General features: G+C 62.8%; 1 protein-coding gene and 1 non-coding gene across 5 annotated transcripts; both read left to right on the top strand.

Annotated features, from left to right (window-relative positions):
* The first annotated feature begins 696 nt into the window (after positions 1–696).
* On the top strand, positions 697–16,886 carry LOC127465555 (transportin-2-like). 4 transcript variants are annotated; one of them, XM_051776059.1, is made up of 25 exons: positions 697–779; positions 2,158–2,378; positions 3,436–3,511; positions 4,877–5,026; positions 5,103–5,209; positions 5,300–5,433; positions 7,016–7,097; positions 7,178–7,300; positions 8,038–8,156; positions 8,878–8,938; positions 10,517–10,685; positions 10,767–10,919; positions 12,117–12,342; positions 13,294–13,465; positions 13,977–14,063; positions 14,726–14,833; positions 14,941–15,099; positions 15,182–15,269; positions 15,351–15,449; positions 15,558–15,653; positions 15,760–15,835; positions 15,928–16,027; positions 16,313–16,387; positions 16,484–16,616; positions 16,729–16,886. In XM_051776059.1, exons 2-25 carry the CDS (start codon positions 2,280–2,282, stop codon positions 16,836–16,838), a joined length of 2,802 nt encoding a protein of 933 aa, XP_051632019.1. In that variant the 5' UTR covers positions 697–779; positions 2,158–2,279; the 3' UTR covers positions 16,839–16,886. The 4 variants fall into 4 exon arrangements, 3 of the variants coding, with proteins under 3 accessions (XP_051632019.1, XP_051632020.1, XP_051632021.1); XR_007902267.1 differs by lacking the exons at positions 10,517–10,685; positions 10,767–10,919; positions 12,117–12,342; ... (10 more) ...; positions 16,484–16,616; positions 16,729–16,886 and having other exon boundaries at positions 8,038–8,237; positions 8,878–8,913; XM_051776060.1 differs by lacking the exons at positions 8,878–8,938; positions 10,517–10,685; positions 10,767–10,919; ... (11 more) ...; positions 16,484–16,616; positions 16,729–16,886 and adding an exon at positions 8,751–8,845.
* On the top strand, positions 9,712–9,777 carry LOC127465556 (small nucleolar RNA SNORD41). The gene has a single exon (XR_007902268.1). It is a non-coding gene; the product is annotated as a small nucleolar RNA SNORD41 (small nucleolar RNA).
* Positions 16,887–18,472: the final 1,586 nt, after the last annotated feature.

The following is an 18,472-nucleotide window of genomic DNA, read 5'->3' as shown; positions in this document are numbered from 1 at the left end:
CCCCCCATCCCATCCCAGTCCCCCCTGAACCCTCCCAGTTACTCCCAGTTCCCCTTGACTCCCAGTTCCCCAAACTCGCCTCCCAGTCCCTCCATCCCATCCCAGTTCACCCCGAATCCCCCCAGTTACTCCCAGTTCCCCCTGACTCCTCTCCCAGTCTGTCCATCCCATCCCAGTCCCCCCCGAACCCCCCAGTTACTCACAATTCTCCCTGACTCCCCTCCCAGTTCTCCCTGACTCCTCTCCCAGTCCCTCCATCCTATCCGAGTCCCCCCTGAGCCCCCCCAGTTACTCCCCTCTGACTCCCAGTCCCTCCATCCCATCCCAGTCCCCCCTGAATCCCCCCAGTTACTCCCAGTTCCCCCTGACTCCCCTCCCAGTCCCTCCATCCCATCCCAGTCCCCCCCTGAATCCCCCCAGTTACTCCCAGTTCCCCCCGGTCACCTCACCCGCGCAGGGGAGGGGGGTGTCCCCTCTCCCCCCCGCCCTTTTCCCCGGAATGGTCCGGCCCGCGCGCGCTGCACGCCGGGACTTGCAGTCCCTCTTGCCTCTCCAGCGCTCTGCGCACGCGCCCTTCGACCCCGCCCCTTCCTCGCTTCTTCCCCCGCCCCTTCCCGGCCTGGCCCCGCCCCCCGGCGCACGTGACGCGGACGGTGGCCCGCGGGGGTCACGGGGGGGCAGCGCCGAGACCCCCCCCCCGGCCGCGCTCCGACCCCCCCGCCGGCACCGGGGACCCCCCTTTGGACCCTCCCGGGCACCGGGACCCCCCCCTCGGGCAGGTACCGGCAGCGCGGGGGCGGCGGGAAACGGCGCGAGGGGCCTGAGGGGGGGGGGGAGGGCGAATGGGGCGTCCCCGGGACGGATCGGGGGGGTCCTGGCGGGGATCGGGGGGTCTCTGGGGGGGGTGAAAAGGAGGTTTGGGGGGAGATCGGGGGGTCCCGGGAAAGGGAGGGTTGTTGGGATGGGGAACTGGGGGGTCCCGGCGGGGCTGGGGGGCTCTTGGAAGGGCTGAGAAGGGGTTTTAGGGGGGGGGGGGAGAAATTGGGAGGGGGGGTCTCGAGGAGCAGAAAAAGAAGACGGGCGGGGGAATTTGGGGGGTCCCAGGGGAGGGACCGGGGGGGGGGGGATTAAAAAGAGGGCTCAGGGAGTGGAGGGGCTGGGGGGGGGGGGATATGGGGGATCCCGGGGAGGGGGGGATCGGGGATTCCAGGGCAGAACTGGGGGTCCCTGAGGGGGTGGCGGCGGGATAGAGGGGGTGGTGGGGTGGGTTTACCGTGGGGGGGAGCACTAAGGGGGGGGGGGACACACACCCCCGGTCCCCTCCCCCCCGTTTCCTCCCGCCCCATTCCCGCTCCCACGTGCGCGGCCCGCGGGCCCCTCCCCCCGCCCCCCCCTTCCCCTTGGGGGGGTCCCCACAATCCCTTTTCCGCCCCCCCTCGCCACTGAGTTCATCGGGGGGTACCCCCAGGACCACCCCCCTTATTGAGGGTCTCCAAAGTTCCTTTTCCGCCCCCCCCCCCGGCATCGAATTCATCAGGGGGTACCCTCAGAGCCCCCCCCTTCCCCTTGGGGGGGTCCCCAAAGTCCCTTCTCCACCCCCCCCCCCCCCCACCCCGGCACCGAGTTCATCGGGGGGTACCCCCGGGTCCCCCCCCCCCTTCTCCTTGGGGGGTCCTCAAAGTCCCTTTTCTGCCCCCCCCCAGCACTGAGTTCATCGGGGAAGTACCCCCAGGACCCCCCCCTTCCCCTTGGGGGGTCCCCACAATCCCTTCTCCAGCACCCCTGGCACCCACTTCATGGGGGGTACCCCCAGGGCCCCACTCCTTTTTGGGGGGTCCCCACAGTCCCTTCTCTGCCCCCCCTGGCACCCACTTCATGGGGGGTACCCCAGGACCCCCGGGGGGTCCCACAGTCCCTTCTCCGCCCCCCCCCCCGGCATCGAATTCATCAGGAGGTACCCCCAGGACCCCCCCCCTTCTCCTTGGGGGGGTCCCCACAATCCCTTCTCTGCCCCCCCCGGCACCCACTTCATGGGGGGTACCCCAGGACCCCCGGGGGGTCCCCACAGTCCCTTCTCCGCCCCCCCCCCCCAGCACCCACTTCATGGGGGGTACCCCCAGAACCCCCCTTCCTTTTTCCCTTCTCCTCTCCCCGCAGCGACCCAAGGGCTGCGCCCCCTCCCCATTTACCGCCTCCGGGACCCCCCAGGACCCCCCGAGACCCCTCCAAGCCCCCCCCCCCCGGGACCCTGGAGGGGGGCCCCCCCCCCCGGGCCGGCCATGGACTGGCAGCCGGACGAGCAGGGGCTGCAGCAGGTCCTGCAGCTGCTCAAGGACTCGCAGTCGCCCAACACGGCCACCCAGCGCGTGGTGCAGGACGTATCCTTCCCCCGGGGGGGGGGGGTCCGGGGGGCTCTGGGACCACCAGGGAGGGAGGGGGGAAGATGTGACCTCCAAGCTCTGCTGGGAAGGTGTTGGAAATGGGGGCGGGGGGAGGTGGATGGGGGTCCTCGTGTGTTCTCACTCTGCCCCTGTGTGTTCCTTGTTGTTGTTGTCACTTTATTTTGGGGGGGGGGGTGTCCCCTCCCCCCGGCCCCCTCCTCGTTATTGTCCTCCCTGTGACCCCCCCCCCCCCATTCCTGTCTCTGTGCCCGTGTCCCCCTCCTTGTGACCCCCCCCGAGTCCTCCCCAGCCCCTTCATCCCCCCTGACCCCCCCCCCAGTCCTGTCCCACCCCCCCAAAAATTAGAACAGCTCAACCAATTCCCTGATTTCAACAGTCACCTGATTTTTGTCCCTCCTGACCCCCCCAGTTATCTCCCACCCCCCGAAATTAAAACAGCTCAACCACTTCCCTGATTTCAACAATTACCTGATTTTTGTCCCCCCCCAGTCCTGTCTCACCCCCTCAGGTCACCCCCATTTTTGTCCAAACCCCTCCTTAACCCCCCCCCGAAATCAGAACAGCTCAACCAATTCCCTGATTTCAACAATTACCTGATTTTTGTCCCCCCTGACCCCCCCCCCGACCTGTCCCACCCCCCCAGAAATTAAAACAGCTCAACCAGTTCCCTGATTTGAACAATTACCTGATTTTTGTCCCCCCCCAGTCCTGTCCTACCCCCCCAGGTCACCCCCATTTTTGTCCAAACCCCTCCTTAACACCCCCCCCAGAAATCAGAACAGCTCAACCACTTCCCTGATTTCAACAATTACCTAATTTTTGCCCCCCCCCAGTCCTGTCCCACCCCCCCAGGTCACCCCCATTTTTGTCCAAACCCCTCCTTAACACCCCCCCCCAGAAATCAGAACAGCTCAACCAATTCCCTGATTTCAACAATTACCTGATTTTTATCCCCCCTGACCCCCCCAGTCCTGTCCCACCCCCCCAGGTCACCCCCATTTTTGTCCAAACCCCTCCTTAACACCCCCCCCAGAAATTAAAACAGCTCAACCAGTTCCCTGATTTCAACAATTACCTGATTTTCGTCCTCACACGCCTCAAATCCGAAGGTGGGAAGGCAAAGGGGGGTGATTAAGGGGGTCTTGGGGGACAGGAGGTCCTGGAGGGGGTGATTTGGGAGGGGCAGAGTGATTTGGGGGGGTGAAGGGGGGGGGGCAGATCCATTTGGGGGCCACTGGAGCCCTTTAGGGGGGAATTGGGGGGGGGGTTTAGCTCCCATGACCCCCCCCAGGGGGCAAACCTCCCTATTTGCCCCCCCAGGACGAGCCATTTAGGGGATATTGGAGCCCTTTTGGGGGCACCAGGGGGGGATTTAACCCCCAGGCCCCTCCGAACATCCCCCAGGATGAGCCATTTGGGGGCTGTTGGAGCCCTTTGGGTGGTCCCAGGTTGGGATTTATGGGATTTACGGTCTGTGGCCCCCCCCAAACCCCCCATATGAGTCATTTCGGGGGTGACAGGGGCACTTAGGGGATGACAGGGACCATTTCAGGGGTGACAGTTGTAATTTGGGACCATTTGAGGGGTGACAGTTATAATTTGGGGCAAACAGGGCCCATTTAAGGGGTGACAGGGGCATTTGAGGGACAACAGGGACCATTTAAGGGGTGACAGTTGTAACTTGGGGGACAACAGGGACTGTTTAAGGGGTGACAGTTGTAACTTGGGACCATTTAAGGGGTGACAGCTGTAATTTGGGACCGTTTAAGGGGTGACAGTTGTAATTTGGGGCAAACAGGGACCATTTAAGGGGTGACTGTTGTAACTTGGGACCATTTAAGGGGTAACAGTTGTAACTTGGGGATTGACAAGGATCATTTAAGGGGTAACTGTTGCAACTTGGTATCATTTAAGGGGTAACTGTTGTAACTTGGTATCATTTAAGGGCTGACAGTTGCAACTTGAGGGACAACAGGGACCATTTAAGGGGTGACAGTTGTAACTTGGGGGACAACAGGGACTGTTTAAGGGGTGAGAGTTGTAATTTGGGACCCTTTAAGGGGTGACAGTTGTAATTTGGGACCATTTGAGGGGTGACAGTTGTAATTTGGGGGTTGACAAGGATCATTTAAGGGGTGACAGTTGTTACTTGGGACCATTTAAGGGGTGACAGTTGTAACTTGGGGGATAACAGGGACCATTTAAGGGGTGACAGTTGTAACTTGAGGGACAACAGGGACCATTTAAGGGGTGCCTGTTGTAACTTGGGACCATTTAAGGGGTGACAGTTGTAATTTGAGGGACAACAGGGACCATTTAAGGGGTGCCTGTTGTAACTTGGGACCATTTAAGGGGTGCCAGTTGTATTTAGCCGCCCTTGGGGGGCCGACAGAGATATTTGGGGGCTCTTGGAGCCCTCTGGGTGGTACCAGGGTGGGTTTTACCCCCCGAACCCCCCTTTTTTACCCCCCCAGACGAGCCCACGCGCTCCCTGAGCGGCCTCATCCTGAAGAACAACGTGAAGGCCCATTTCCAGAGCTTCCCCCCGCCCGTGGCCGAGTTCATCAAGCAGGAGTGTCTGAACCACCTGGGGGACAACTCCTCCCTCATCCGGGCCACCATCGGTGAGCTGGGGACTGAGACACCCCCAGGAACCCCCCCAACCCCCCCCCAAAATTGATTTTCCCCCCCGTTTTCCAGGCATCCTGATCACCACCATCGCCTCCAAGGGGGAGCTGCAGATGTGGCCGGAGCTGCTGCCCCAGCTCTGCAACCTCCTCAACTCCGAGGATTACAACACCTGCGAGGTGTGGGGGGCACCTGGGGGCACCGGGGGGGGGCTGTGGCAGGGGGGCTGACACCCTCCCCTCCCTTCCCCCCCGATCTGCTGTGCCCAGGGGGCTTTCGGGGCCCTGCAGAAGATCTGCGAGGATTCCTCGGAGCTGCTGGACAGCGACGCCCTCAACAGGCCCCTCAACGTCATGATCCCCAAATTCCTGCAGTTCTTCAAGCACTGCAGCCCCAAAATCAGGTACAGGGGGGACCTGGGGTCAGGTAGGGGGGTCTCAGACGGGTGGGAACATTGGGGGTCCATTCCCGAGCCGCTGGATCTCACAGTCAGCTGAGTCCCTGAAATTCCTGATCCCTGAATTCCTGATCCCCAAATTCCTGCAGTTCTTCAGGCACTGCAGCCCCAAAATCAGGTACAGGGGGGATCTGTGGTCAGGTGGGGGGGTCTGAGACAGGTGGGAACGTTGGGGGTCCCTTCCTGAGCCGCTGGATCTCACATTGAGCTGAGTCCTCTGGGGGCTCATCCTGAAATTCCTGATCCCCAAATTCATGATCCCCAAATTCCTGCAGTTCTTCAAGCACTGCAGCCCCAAAATCAGGTACAGGGGGGATCTGTGGTCAGGGGGGGGGGGTCTCAGACATGTGGGAACATTGGGGGTCCATTCCTGAGCCGCTGGATCTCACAGTGAGCTGAGTCCCCTGGGTGCTCATCCCCAAATTCCTGATCCCTGAATTCCTGATCCCCAAATTCCTGCAGTTCTTCAGGCACTGCAGCCCCAAAACCAGGTGCAGGGGGACAGGTGAGACCCCCCCCCCTTGTGCCCCCCATGGTTAGGTTGGGGTCTCAGGCAGATGGGGGGGCCCGCCCAGAGCTCTGAACTGGCCCCTCAACGTCCTGATCCCCAAATTCCCAAGTTCCTGCAGTTTTTCGGGCACTGCAGCCCCAAAATCCGGTGCAGGGGGGGGCACTTGGACCCCGATGTCACTCCGAGAGTCCCCCAGAGCCCAGCTGGGTTTTTTGGGGCTGTTCGGGGGGGGTCCAACTGAGTCTGGGGGGGTTCACATGATTTTGGGGGGCTCACATGAGTTTGGGGGGTTCCTGTGAGTTTGGGGGGTTCCCATGATTTTGGGGGGTTCGTGTGAGTTTGAGGGTGTCCAGGTGAGTTTGGGGGGTTCACCTGAGTTTGGGGGGCTCACATGAGTTTGGGGGGCTCACATGAGTTTGAGAGAGAGTTTCCATGAGTTTGGGGGGCTCACATGAGTTTGGGGGGCTCACATGAGTTTGAGAGAGAGTTTCCATGAGTTTGGGGGGCTCACATGAGTTTGAGGGGCTCACATGAGATTGAGGGTGTCCAGGTGAGTTTGGGGGGTTCCCCTGAGTTTGGGGGGCTCACATGAGTTTGAGGGTGTCCAGGTGAGTTTGGGGGGTTCACCTGAGTTTGGGGGTGTCCAGGTGAGTTTAGGGGGTGGCCGGGTGAGTTTTGGGGTGTCCAGGTGAGTTTGGGGGGGCTCACATGAGTTTGAGGGTGTCCAGGTGAGTTTGGGGGGTTCCCATGAGTTTGAGAGGGGTTTCCCATGAGTTTGGGGGTGTCCAGGTGAGTTTGGGGGGTTCCCATGAGTTTGAGAGGGGTTTCCCATGAGTTTGGGGGTGTCCAGGTGAGTTTGGGGGGTTCCCATGATTTTGGGGGGTTCCCATGAGTTTGAGGGTGTCCAGGTGAGTTTGGGGGGTTCACCTGACTTTGGGGGGTTCCCATGACTTTGGGGGTGTCTCCAGCTGCCCCCCCCAACCCCCCTAATCCCCCCCAAACTCCCCCCCCCCACAGGTCCCACGCCATCGCCTGTGTCAACCAGTTCATCATGGACCGGGCGCAGGCGCTGATGGAGAACATCGACACCTTCATCGAGGTCTGGGGGGGGCCAGGGGGCTTGGGGGGCTCTTGGGGGGCTCCAGGGGAACTCACCTCTGCCCCCCCACCCTTCCCCAGCACCTGTTTGCCCTGGCTGTGGACGAGGACCCCGAGGTGAGGAAGAACGTGTGCCGGGCGCTGGTGATGCTGCTGGAGGTGAGGATCGACCGCCTGCTGCCCCACATGTACAGCATCATCCAGGTGAGGGGGTTTGGGGGGTTTTGGGGTCTTGTGGGGGGGTTGGGGGGTGATTTGGGAGAGGGGAGGGATGTACAGGTACAGCATCATCCAGGTGAGGCGGTTTGGGGGGGTTTTGGGGGGTTTTTGGGGTCTTGTGGGGGGGTTAGGGGGTGATTTGGGAGAGGGGAGGGATGTACAGGTACAGCATCATCCAGGTGAGGGGGTTTGGGGGTCTTGTGGGGGGGTTAGGGGGTGATTTGGGAGAGGGGAGGGATGTACAGGTACAGCATCATCCAGGTGAGGGGGTTTGGGGGGTGATTGAGGGGTGATTTTGGGGGGGGAGGGGATGTACAGGTACAGCATCATCCAGGTGAGGGGGTTTGGGGGGTGATTGAGGGGTGATTTTGGGGGGGGAGGGGATGTACAGGTACAGCATCATCCAGGTGAGGGGTTTTGGGGGGGTTTGGAGGGTTATTGAGGGGTGATTTTGGGAGGGGAGGGGATGTACAGGTACAGCATCATCCAGGTGAGGGGGCCTTGGGGGGGCCTTGGGGGGTGATTTTGGGTGGAGGGATGTCCAGGTGCTGCCCCCCAGGTACAGCATCATCCAGGTGAGGGGCACAGGGGGGGCTTGGAGGGAGGGGTGACTTAGGGGGGTGCAGAGGTTATTTGAGATGCAGTTTAAGAGGGATGATTTGGGGGGCAGGTGGGGGGTCCCTGTGCCCCGGGGGGGGTCTCACCTGCCCTCCCCCCCCCAGTACATGCTGCAGAGGACCCAGGACAGCGACGAGAACGTGGCCCTGGAGGCCTGTGAGTTCTGGCTGACGCTGGCGGAGCAGCCCATCTGCAAGGACGTGCTGACAGCTCACCTGGTGCAGTGAGTGACCCCAAAAACACCCCAAATTCACCCCAAAAACACCCCCATCTGCAAGGACGTGCTGACAGCTCACCTGGTGCAGTGAGTGACCCCAAATTCACCCTAAAACCACCCCAAATTCACCCCAAATTCAGCCCCATCTGCAAGGACGTGCTGACAGCTCACCTGGTGCAGTGAGTGACCCCAAATTCACCCCAAATTCACCCCAAATTCAGCCCCATCTGCAAGGACGTGCTGACAGCTCACCTGGTGCAGTGAGTGACCCCAAAACCACCCGAAAAACGCCCCAAATTCACCCCAAATTCACCCCCATCTGCAAGGACATGCTGACAGCTCACCTGGTGCAGTGAGTGACCCCAAAAACACCCCAAAAACACCCCAAGTTCACTCCAAATTCGCCCCCATCTGCAAGGACGTGCTAACAGCTCACCTGTTGCAGTGAGTGACCCCAAAACCACCCCAAAAACACCCCAAATTCAGCCCCATCTGCAAGGACGTGCTGACAGCTCACCTGGTGCAGTGAGTGACCCCAAAAACACCTCAAATTCACCCCTAAACCACCCCAAATTTACCCCCAAAACACCCCAAATTCAGCCCCATCTGCAAGGACGTGCTGACAGCTCACCTGGTGCAGTGAGTGACCCCAAAACCACCCCAAATTCACCCCAAAACCACCCCAAATTCACCCCCAGCCCCCCCTGACCCTCCCGTGCCCCCCCAGGCTGATCCCAATCCTGGTGCACGGGATGAGATACTCAGAGATCGACATCATCCTGCTCAAGGTGGGCACTGGGAGGGGGCACTGGTGTCACTGGGAGCACTGGGAGGGGGCACTGGTGTCACTGGGAGGGGGCACTGGTGTCCCTGGGGGCCATACTGGTGTCACTGATGTCACTGGGAGGGGGCACCGGTGTCCCTGGGGGTCGTACTGGTGTCCCTGGGGGCCGTACTGGTGTCACTGGGAGGGGGCACTGGTGTCCCTGGGGGCTGTACTGGTGTCACTGGTGTCACTGGGAGGGGGCACTGGTGTCCCTGGGGGCTGTACTGGTGTCCCTGGGGGCTGTACTGGTGTCACTGGTGTCACTGGGAGGGGGCACTGGTGTCCCTGGGGGGCTGTACTGGTGTCCCTGGGGGCTGTACTGGTGTCACTGGTGTCACTGGGAGGGGGCACTGGTGTCCCTGGGGGGCTGTACTGGTGTCCCTGGGGGCTGTACTGGTGTCACTGGGAGGGGGCACTGGTGTCCCTGGGGGCTGTACTGGTGTCCCTGGGGGCTGTACTGGTGTCACTGGTGTCACTGGGAGGGGGCACTGGTGTCCCTGGGGGCCGTACTGGTGTCACTGGGGGTCGTACTGGTGTCACTGGTGTCACTGGGAGGGGGCACTGGTGTCCCTGGGGGCCGTACTGGTGTCACTGGGGGTCGTACTGGTGTCACTGGGGGTCGTACTGGTGTCACTGGGAGCTGTACTGGTGTCCCTGGGGGCTGTACTGGTGTCACTGGGAGCCGTACTGGTGTCCCTGGGGGCCGTACTGGTGTCACTGGGAGCCCCTCGCCCCCCGGAGGTGATGACACCCTTGCACTGAGCCCCGTGATGGGTGTTGTGTTCGTACTGTCTGATCCGGGGGGGGGGGCCCCATGTCACGACACCACGACGTCACGTCGCGACACGATGACGTCACTTCCTGATATGATGACGTTACGTTGCAATACGACGACGTCATGTTGCGATACGATGATGTCACGACGTCACGTTGCGATACGACAGCATCGTGTTGCGATAAGATGACGTCACATTGTGATGCAACGGTGTCACGTCGCGATACGATGGTGTCACGTCGCGACACGATGACGTCACTTTGCGATACGATGACGTCAGGTTGCAATACGATGACATCATGTTGCGATACGATGATGTCATGGCATCACATTGCGATATGATGACATCACACTGTGATACAACGGTGTCACATGGCGATACGATGGTGTCGTGTCGCGATACGATGACGTCACGTCACGATACGATGACATCACACTGTGATGTGATGACGTCACATCGCAATACGACGACGTCACGCCGCGATACGATGATGTCACATCATGATACGATGATGTCATCTCACGATACAATGGTGTCACATCGCGATACGATGACGTCACGTCACAAAATGACGTCATGTCGCAATACGATGACATCAGATTGAGATATGATGATGTCACGTTGCGACACGACGGCGTCATGTCACGATACTACAACATCGTGTTGCGATACGATGACGTCACATTGACATATGATGACGTCGCGTCGCGATACGATGACGTCGCGTCGCGATACGACGACGTCACGTCGCGATCCCCCCGCAGGGTGACGTGGAGGAGGACGAGGCGGTGCCGGACAGCGAGCAGGACATCAAGCCGCGGTTCCACAAGTCGCGCACGGTGACGTTGGCGCACGAGGAGCAGCGGGGCGGGGACGGCGACGGGGACGGCGACGACGAGGACGACGACGAGACCCTGTCGGACTGGAACCTGCGTAAGGGGGGGGGGGGGTGTGAGGGGCTGGGGGGGCTCAGGGGGTCCGGGGGGGGTCGTTAACCCCCTCACCTGTGCCCAGGTAAGTGCTCGGCCGCCGCCCTGGACGTCCTGGCCAACGTGTTCCGCGAGGAGCTGCTGCCCCACCTGCTGCCCCTGCTCAAGGAGCTGCTCTTCCACCTCGAGTGGGTGGTCAAGGAGTCGGGGATCCTGGTCCTGGGGGCCATCGCTGAAGGTGACCCCCCCAAAATGACACTGGGGAGGGGTCCTGGTTATAGGGGATCCTGGTTATAGGGGATCCTGGTCCTGGGGGCCATCGCCGAAGGTGACCCCCCAAAAATGACACTGGGGAGGGGTCCTGGTTATAGGGGATCCTGGTTATAGGGGATTCTGGTTATAGGGGATCCTGGTTATAGGGGATCCTGGTTCTGGGGGCCATTGCTGAAGGTGACCCCCCCAAAATGACACCTGGGAGGGCTCCTGGTTATAGGGGATCCTGGTTATGGGGGATCCTGGTCCTGGGGGGCACAAAATAACATTTGGGGAGGGGTCCTGGTTATAGAGGATCCTGGTTGTAGAGGATCCTGGTTATAGGGGATCCTGGTCCTGGGGGCCATTGCTGAAGGTGACCCCCCCAAAATGACACCTGGGAGGGCTCCTGGTTATAGGGGATCCTGGTTTTAGAGGATCCTGGTCCTGGGGGGCACAAAATAACACTTGGGGAGGGGTCCTGGTTATAGAGGATCCTGGTTGTAGAGGATCCTGGTTATAGGGGATCCTGGTTCTGGGGGCCATCGCTGAAGGTGACCCCCCCAAAATGACACCTGGTTATAGGGGATCCTGGTTATAGGGGATCCTGGTCCTGGCAACCATCCTTGAAGGTGATCCCCCAAAACGACACCTGGGGGGGCTCCTGGGGTCCATCCTTGAAGGTGACCCCCAAAAACAACACCTGGGGGGTCTTGGTTATGGGGAATCCTGGTTATAGGGGCTCCTGGTCCTGGTTATGGGAAATCCTGGTTATAGGGGCTCCTGGTCCTGGTTATGGGGGAACCTGGTTATAGGGGCTCCTGGTCCTGGTTATGGGGAATCCTGGTTATAGGGGCTCCTGGTCCTGGTTATAGGGGCTCCTGGTCCTGGTTATAGGGGAATCCTGGTTATAGGGGCTCCTGGTCCTGGTTATGGGGAATCCTGGTTATAGGGGCTCCTGGTCCTGGTTATAGGGGATCCTGCTCCCGGGATCCATCCTTGAGGGTGCCCCCCCCCCCCAAAACACCACCTGGGGAGGGGCCAGGGGGGGGCAACCTGGTGGTCCCTCCCCAGAAGCAGGCACGGAGGGAGGACCCCCCCCCCAAAAAAACCCCACCCCCTGCAAGGGGGTGATCCCGGGTGCTCTCCGTGGGTATCCCTGACCCCCCCCTGTGCCCCCCAGGCTGCATGCAGGGCATGGTGCCCTACCTGCCCGAGCTGGTGCCGCACCTGATCCGGTGCCTGGCGGACAGGAAGGCGCTGGTGAGGTCCATCGCCTGCTGGACCCTGAGCCGTTACGCTCACTGGGTGGTCGCGCAGCCCCCCGAGCTCTACCTGAAGCCCCTCATGACCGAGCTGCTCCAGCGCATCCTCGACAGCAACAAACGCGTCCAGGAGGCGGCCTGCAGGTGGCACTGGGGGCACTGGGGGCACTGGGGGGGCACTGGGAGGGCAGGGGGGTTGATAGGGGGCACTGGGGGCACTGGGAGGACACTGGGAGGGCAGGGGGGTGACAGGTGACACTGGGGGCACTGGGAGGGCAGGGGGGGTGACTGGGGGCACTGGGAGGGCAGGGGGGGTGATAGGTGAGACTGGGGGCACTGGGGGGGCACTGGGAGGGCAGGGGGGGTGATAGGTGACACTGGGGGCACTGGGGGGGCACTGGGAGGGCACTGGGAGGGCACTGGGAGGGCAGGGGTGACATTGGGGGACACTGGGGGCACTGGGGAGGCACTGGGAGGGCAGGGAGGGTGACAGGTGACACTGGGGACACTGGGAGGGCACTGGGAGGGCAGGGGGGGTGACAGGTGACACTGGGGGCACTGGGAGCACTGGGAGCACTGGGAGGGCACTGGGAGGGCAGGGGGGGTGATAGGTGACACTGGGGGGACTGGGAGGGCACTGGGGGAGCAGGGGGGGTGATAGGTGACACTGGGGGCACTGGGAGGGCACTGGGGGGGCACTGGGGGAGCAGGGGGGTGATAAGTGACACTGGGGGCACTGGGAGGGCACTGGGAGGGCAGGGGGGTGATAGGTGACACTGGGGGCACTGGGGACACTGGGAGGGCACTGGGAGGGCTGGGGGGGTGACAGGTGACATTGGGGGACACTGGGGGGGCACTGGGGGAGCACTGGGAGGGCAGGGGGGTGACAGGTGACACTGGGGGACCTGAGGGTGGGTTTGGGCCCCCCCGGGGGGTGATGACACCTCTGTCACCGACTCCCGTGACGACGGCGAGATTCGTACTGCCTGACCCCGGGGGGGGACACTCCCTGTTCTGGGGGTCCTGGGGGGCGTTTGGGGGGTCCCTGACCCCGTCTTTTGGGGTCTCCCCCTCATTTTTGGGCTCCCCCCCCAGTGCTTTCGCCACGCTGGAGGAGGAGGCCTGCACGGAGCTGGTGCCCTACCTGAGCTTCATCCTGGACACGCTGGTCTTCGCCTTCGGGAAGTACCAGCACAAGAACCTGCTCATCCTCTACGACGCCATCGGCACCTTGGCCGACTCCGTGGGCCACCACCTCAACCAGCCGGTGGGTCCCGGGGGGGCTCCCGGTGTCCCCCCAAAGCCAAAACCCTCCCCAGCCCGAGCCTGGTGTCCCCCCCAAAACCAAAATCCCCCCTCAGCCTAAGCCTTGTGTCCCCCCAAAACTAAACCCGCCCAAGCCCAGTGTTCCACCAAAACCCTCCCCCAGCCTGAGCCCAGGTCCCCCCAAAACCAAACCCCCCCCAGCCCAATCCTGGTGTTCCCCTAAAACCAAACTCCCCCCCAGACCAAGCCCGGGGGCCCCCCAAAACCAAACCCCCCCCCAGCCCAAGCCTGGTGTTCCCCCAAAACCAAAACCCCCCCCAGCCCGAGCCCGACCCGGTGATGACGTGACATTCGAATCCCGAATTTCCCAGTGTGGATCTTTTTGTTCTGAGGGTCTCAGGGCTTTTGGGGAAGGGGCCTTTTCCCCCCACATCCCCCCCCATGTGTCCCTCATGTCCCCCCATGTCCCCCCGTGTGTCCCCCCTGTCCACGTGACCCTCCCTGTGTCCCAGGAGTACATCCAGAAGTTGATGCCGCCGCTCATCCAGAAGTGGAACGAGCTCAAGGATGAGGACAAGGACCTTTTCCCGCTGCTGGAGGTGGGGCTGGAGGGGTCCCAGGGCTGGTTTTGGGGGGAGGAACCTCATTTTGGGGGGTCTGGAGAGTGGGGGGGGTGGGGGCTTCCCCTGAGCTGAGGGGGAACAGGGACTGGAACCTTCCATTGGGGTGGTTTTGGGGGGACGTTCTGTTGGCTCCAGCCAAAATTGAGGGGATCCCCGACTCGGGGGGAGGACACATCTTGTTTTTGGTTGCCTGACCTGTTTTGGGGTGTCCCCCCAGTGCCTGTTCCCTGTTTTGAGGGGTCTGTAGAGTGTGTTGGGTGTGGGGGCTGCCCCTGAGCTGAGGGGGAACAGGGACTGGAACCTTCCATTGGGGTGGTTTGGGGGGGTTTCCTTTGGCTTCAGCCAAAATTAGGGGGATCCCCCGAGTCGGGGACACACACACACCTTGTTTTGGGGATGTCTGACCTGTTTTGGGGTGTCCCCCCAGTGCCTGTTCCCTGTTTTGAGGGGTCTGTAGAGTGTGTTGGGTGTGGGGGCTTCCCCTGAGCTGAGGGGGAACAGGGACTGGAACCTTCCACTGGGGTGGTTTTGGGGGGACGTTCTGTTGGCTCCAGCCAAAATTGGGGGGATCCCCGACTCGGGGTGGGGGGACACATCTTGTTTTTGGGTGCCTGACCTGTTTTGGGGTGTCCCCCCAGTGCCTGTCCTCGGTGGCCACGGCCCTGCAGAGCGGGTTCCTGCCCTACTGCGAGCCCGTGTACCAGCGCTGCGTCACCCTGGTCCAGAAAACCCTGGCCCAGGCCATGGTGAGCCCCCCTCCCTCCCTCCTTCCCTCTCGTGGCGTTTTGGGGACCCCCGGGGGGGTGCCAGCGTTCTCCCCCCGCGGTGCCAACCCCCCCCGTGCCCCCCCCAGATGTACAACCAGCACCCCGAGCAATACGAAGCCCCCGACAAGGATTTCATGATCGTGGCCCTGGACCTGCTGAGCGGCCTCGCCGAGGGGCTCGGTGGCCACGTGGAGCAGCTGGTGGCCCGTTCCAACATCATGACGCTGCTTTTCCAGTGCATGCAGGTGAGGGGGGACCCCCCACGACCCCCCAAATCCCTCGGTGGGGCACCAGGACCCCCCCCCCGAACCGCCCTTGTCCCCACAGGACACGATGCCCGAGGTGCGGCAAAGCTCCTTCGCCCTCCTGGGCGACCTCACCAAGGCCTGTTTCGTGCACGTCAAGCCCTGTATCGGTGGGTTTTGGGGGTCCTCGAGGGGGGGGACACCCTTCCAAAGTTGAGGGAGGCTCACCTGTGTGTCCCCCCCCTCCCCAGCTGAATTCATGCCCATCCTGGGCACCAACCTGAACCCCGAGTTCATCTCCGTCTGCAACAACGCGACCTGGGCCATCGGGGAGATCTGCATGCAGATGGGTGAGACCCGCCAAAAACCGGGCTGAGACCCCCCCAAAAACTGACCTGAACCTCCCCCAGCCCCCTCCAAACCTCACCTGAGCCCCTCACCTTGTTTTTACCCCCCAGGAGCAGAAATGCAACCCTACGTGCAGATGGTCCTCACCAACCTCGTGGAGATCATCAACCGCCCCAACACCCCCAAAACCCTGCTGGAGAACACGGGTGAGGGCTGAGGGGGCACAGAGGGACCCCCCCCCCAACCTGTTGGGTGCTGGGGGTTCTCCCCCAAAATCCTCAATCCCCCCCCAAATCCTCAATCTCTCCTCAGCCATCACCATCGGGCGCCTCGGCTTCGTGTGCCCTCAGGAGGTGGCCCCGATGCTGCAGCAGTTTATTCGGCCCTGGTGAGTCTGAGGGGGCTTTTAGGGGTCCCTAGCACCCCCTAAAATTTCGGGGGGGGGCTCTGAACCTCAATTTCCACCCCCCACCCCCCAAGGTGCACGTCGCTGCGGAACATCCGCGACAACGAGGAGAAGGACTCGGCCTTCCGGGGGATCTGTGTCATGATCGGGGTGAACCCCGGGGGGGTTGTGCAGGTAGGGGGGTCCCCGGGGCCTCGGGTGGTCCCCAAGGGTGTTTTGAGGGGTGGGCACCTCATTTTTGGGGGGTCTGGGGGCTGCCCCTGAGCTGGGGGCGAGCAGGAACTCAAACCTTCCGTCGGGGTGATTTTGTCGGGGTCTCTTTGGCTCCAGCCAAAACTGAGGGGGCAAGGGGGACCCTCTGCATCCCCCCTACTTCACCCTCCCGTTGATGTGTGTGTCCCCCTTTAATTTCTCCCCATTTTCCTGCCCCACTCCATCTCAAATTCCCCCCCTCCCCAGGATTTCATCTTCTTCTGCGACGCCGTCGCGTCCTGGGTGAGCCCCAAGGACGACCTGAGGGACATGTTTTACAAGGTACCCACGGCCCGGGGGGGAACTCTGGGGACCCCCCCAAAATGGGGGGGGTTCAGCAGGGCTCTCATCTTTATTTTTAACCCCCCCCCCCCGAAGATCCTGCACGGCTTCAAGGCCCAGGTGGGCGAGGAGAACTGGCAGCAGTTTTCGGAGCAGTTCCCCCCCCCTCCTCAAGGAGCGACTGGCGGCGTTTTACGGGGTCTGAGCCAGGGGGTGACCCCTCAAACAGGTGCGGGGGGGCCCCCAGCATCCCCAAAAATGGGGGGGGGGGCACAGCCAAAACCCCCCCAGGGTGTGCAGAACTCCCCCCCCCCCAATCTCTGCTCTCCCCCCCACCCCAGGTCGGCGCCAGGACCCCGAAGGGGACGCGGCCGAGGGACCCCCGGGGGGGGGCGGGAGTGGGGTCCCCCCCCCGCCACGGCCCCCGGGGAGGGTCCCGGGGGGGTCCTGAGAGTGGTTTGACCCCCCCCCGAGGGGAGGATAAAGGGAGGGGGGCTGCGGGTGGGGCCGCAGGGGGTGGGGTGGGCCCGTGGCAGGGGGGAGCCCTAAAACCTCGTGGGGGGGGCCCTAAAACCCTTGGGAGGGTCAAAAATCGGGGATAAAGGGTCCCAAAACCCGGGGAGGGGGCCCTAAAACTTCAGGGGGGGCTCCAAACCCTGGGGGGACCCTCAAACCATTGGGAGGGTCCAAAAAAGGGGGGTGTCCCTGTTTCCGTTGGGGGGGGGCCCAAAACCCTGCTGGGAGAAACAAAAATCGGGGCTGAAGGGTCCCAAAATTCTGAGAGGGATCCCCCAAAACCTTGGGGAGGTGTCCCAAAACCCTGGTGGGGGGGTATGCCCCAAACCTTAGGGAGGCCCCAAAACTCTTGGGAGGGTCAAAAATCGGGGCTGAAGGGTCCAAAAAGGGGGGGGGTCCCAGTTTCCCTGGGGGAGGGGGGGCCCAAAAACCCTTGGGAGGGTCAAAAACTGGGGCCGAAGGGTCCCAAAATCCTGGGAGGGGGGGGAACGGGGCCCCAAAAACCCTGGTGGGAGGGGGCAAAAATCGGGGCTGAAGGGTCCCAAAAGGGGGGTCCCCGTTCCCGTTGAGGTGGGGTCGGTTCCTCTGTGTCCCCCCCGCCGTGTTCCCGTGTCCCCCCCCCCCCGCATGGAGCCCCCGCCCCACCCCCCGACACGTCCATAGCAACACGTGGAGAGCCCCGAGCTTGGGGGGACGGAGGGAGGGGGCGCGGGGGGGGCCGGGCGGCCGCCGTTGTGCTTCGTCGTGAGCGAGTCGGTGCCACGTGTTTGATTTTGCCCGTTTTGTTCCGTTTTTTACCGTTTACAGGGCGGGGGAGGGGGGGGGGGGGGAAGGGTGGGATGGGGGGGGACGGGGCGAGGTTGCGTCGCGCGGGGCGGCACAAAAAAAGGCCGTTGGTGACCGTGCGCTGTGTCGGTGCCGTTTATTCCGGGGTGGGGGCAATGGGGGGGGCGCGGGGTGGGGTGGGGGGGAACTGGGGGGTCCTGGGGAGGTCGCGGGGAGCACGTGGGTCCCTCTGGGGTCGCGCGCGGGTCTCTTCCGGCGCCGCTTTGATGGCGTCACGCCGAGGGTCGAGGCTGATTGGTGGGTTCCTGGGTCACGTGGGCACGCGGCGCGCCGGAAGCGGGTCCGGCCGTGGCCGTGGCGACGGGACGCGGCGGGGCCCGGACCCGGTACCGGGGGGGCGGGGGGCGGTGCGGGAAGGGGGGGGGGATTTAGGGGGGTGGGAAGTGGGCTCGGGGTGCGGGACACGGCGGTCTGGGGGCTCTGGGGGGTTCGAGTGCGATGGGGTCGGTGTTGGGGCGGGTCCCGGTACCGCGGACCTGGTCGGGGGGTCTCGGTACCGGCGGTGTCTGGGAGGTGTTGAGGGGTCGCGGGAGGCTCAGGGATGTTGGGGGTTATCAGGACGCGGGGGCTCTGAGGGGGTGGGGTGGGGTGGGGTGGGGCGGGGTCGGGGCGGGTCCCGGTACCGGGAGCTCAGGGATGGTCTGGGCAGGGGGGAAGTCTCGGTACCGGGGGAGTCGGGGGGATCGAGATGTGGGGGATCCCTGTACCGGGGGCATTTGGGGT

This window comes from Manacus candei, unplaced genomic scaffold (assembly GCF_025592945.1).
Source record: "Manacus candei isolate 608988 ecotype Guabito, Panama unplaced genomic scaffold, ASM2559294v1 h1tg000429l, whole genome shotgun sequence".
NCBI lineage: Eukaryota > Metazoa > Chordata > Aves > Passeriformes > Pipridae > Manacus > Manacus candei.
Note: the sequence above shows the minus strand (reverse complement) of the source record. Positions and strands in the feature narration are given on the sequence as shown.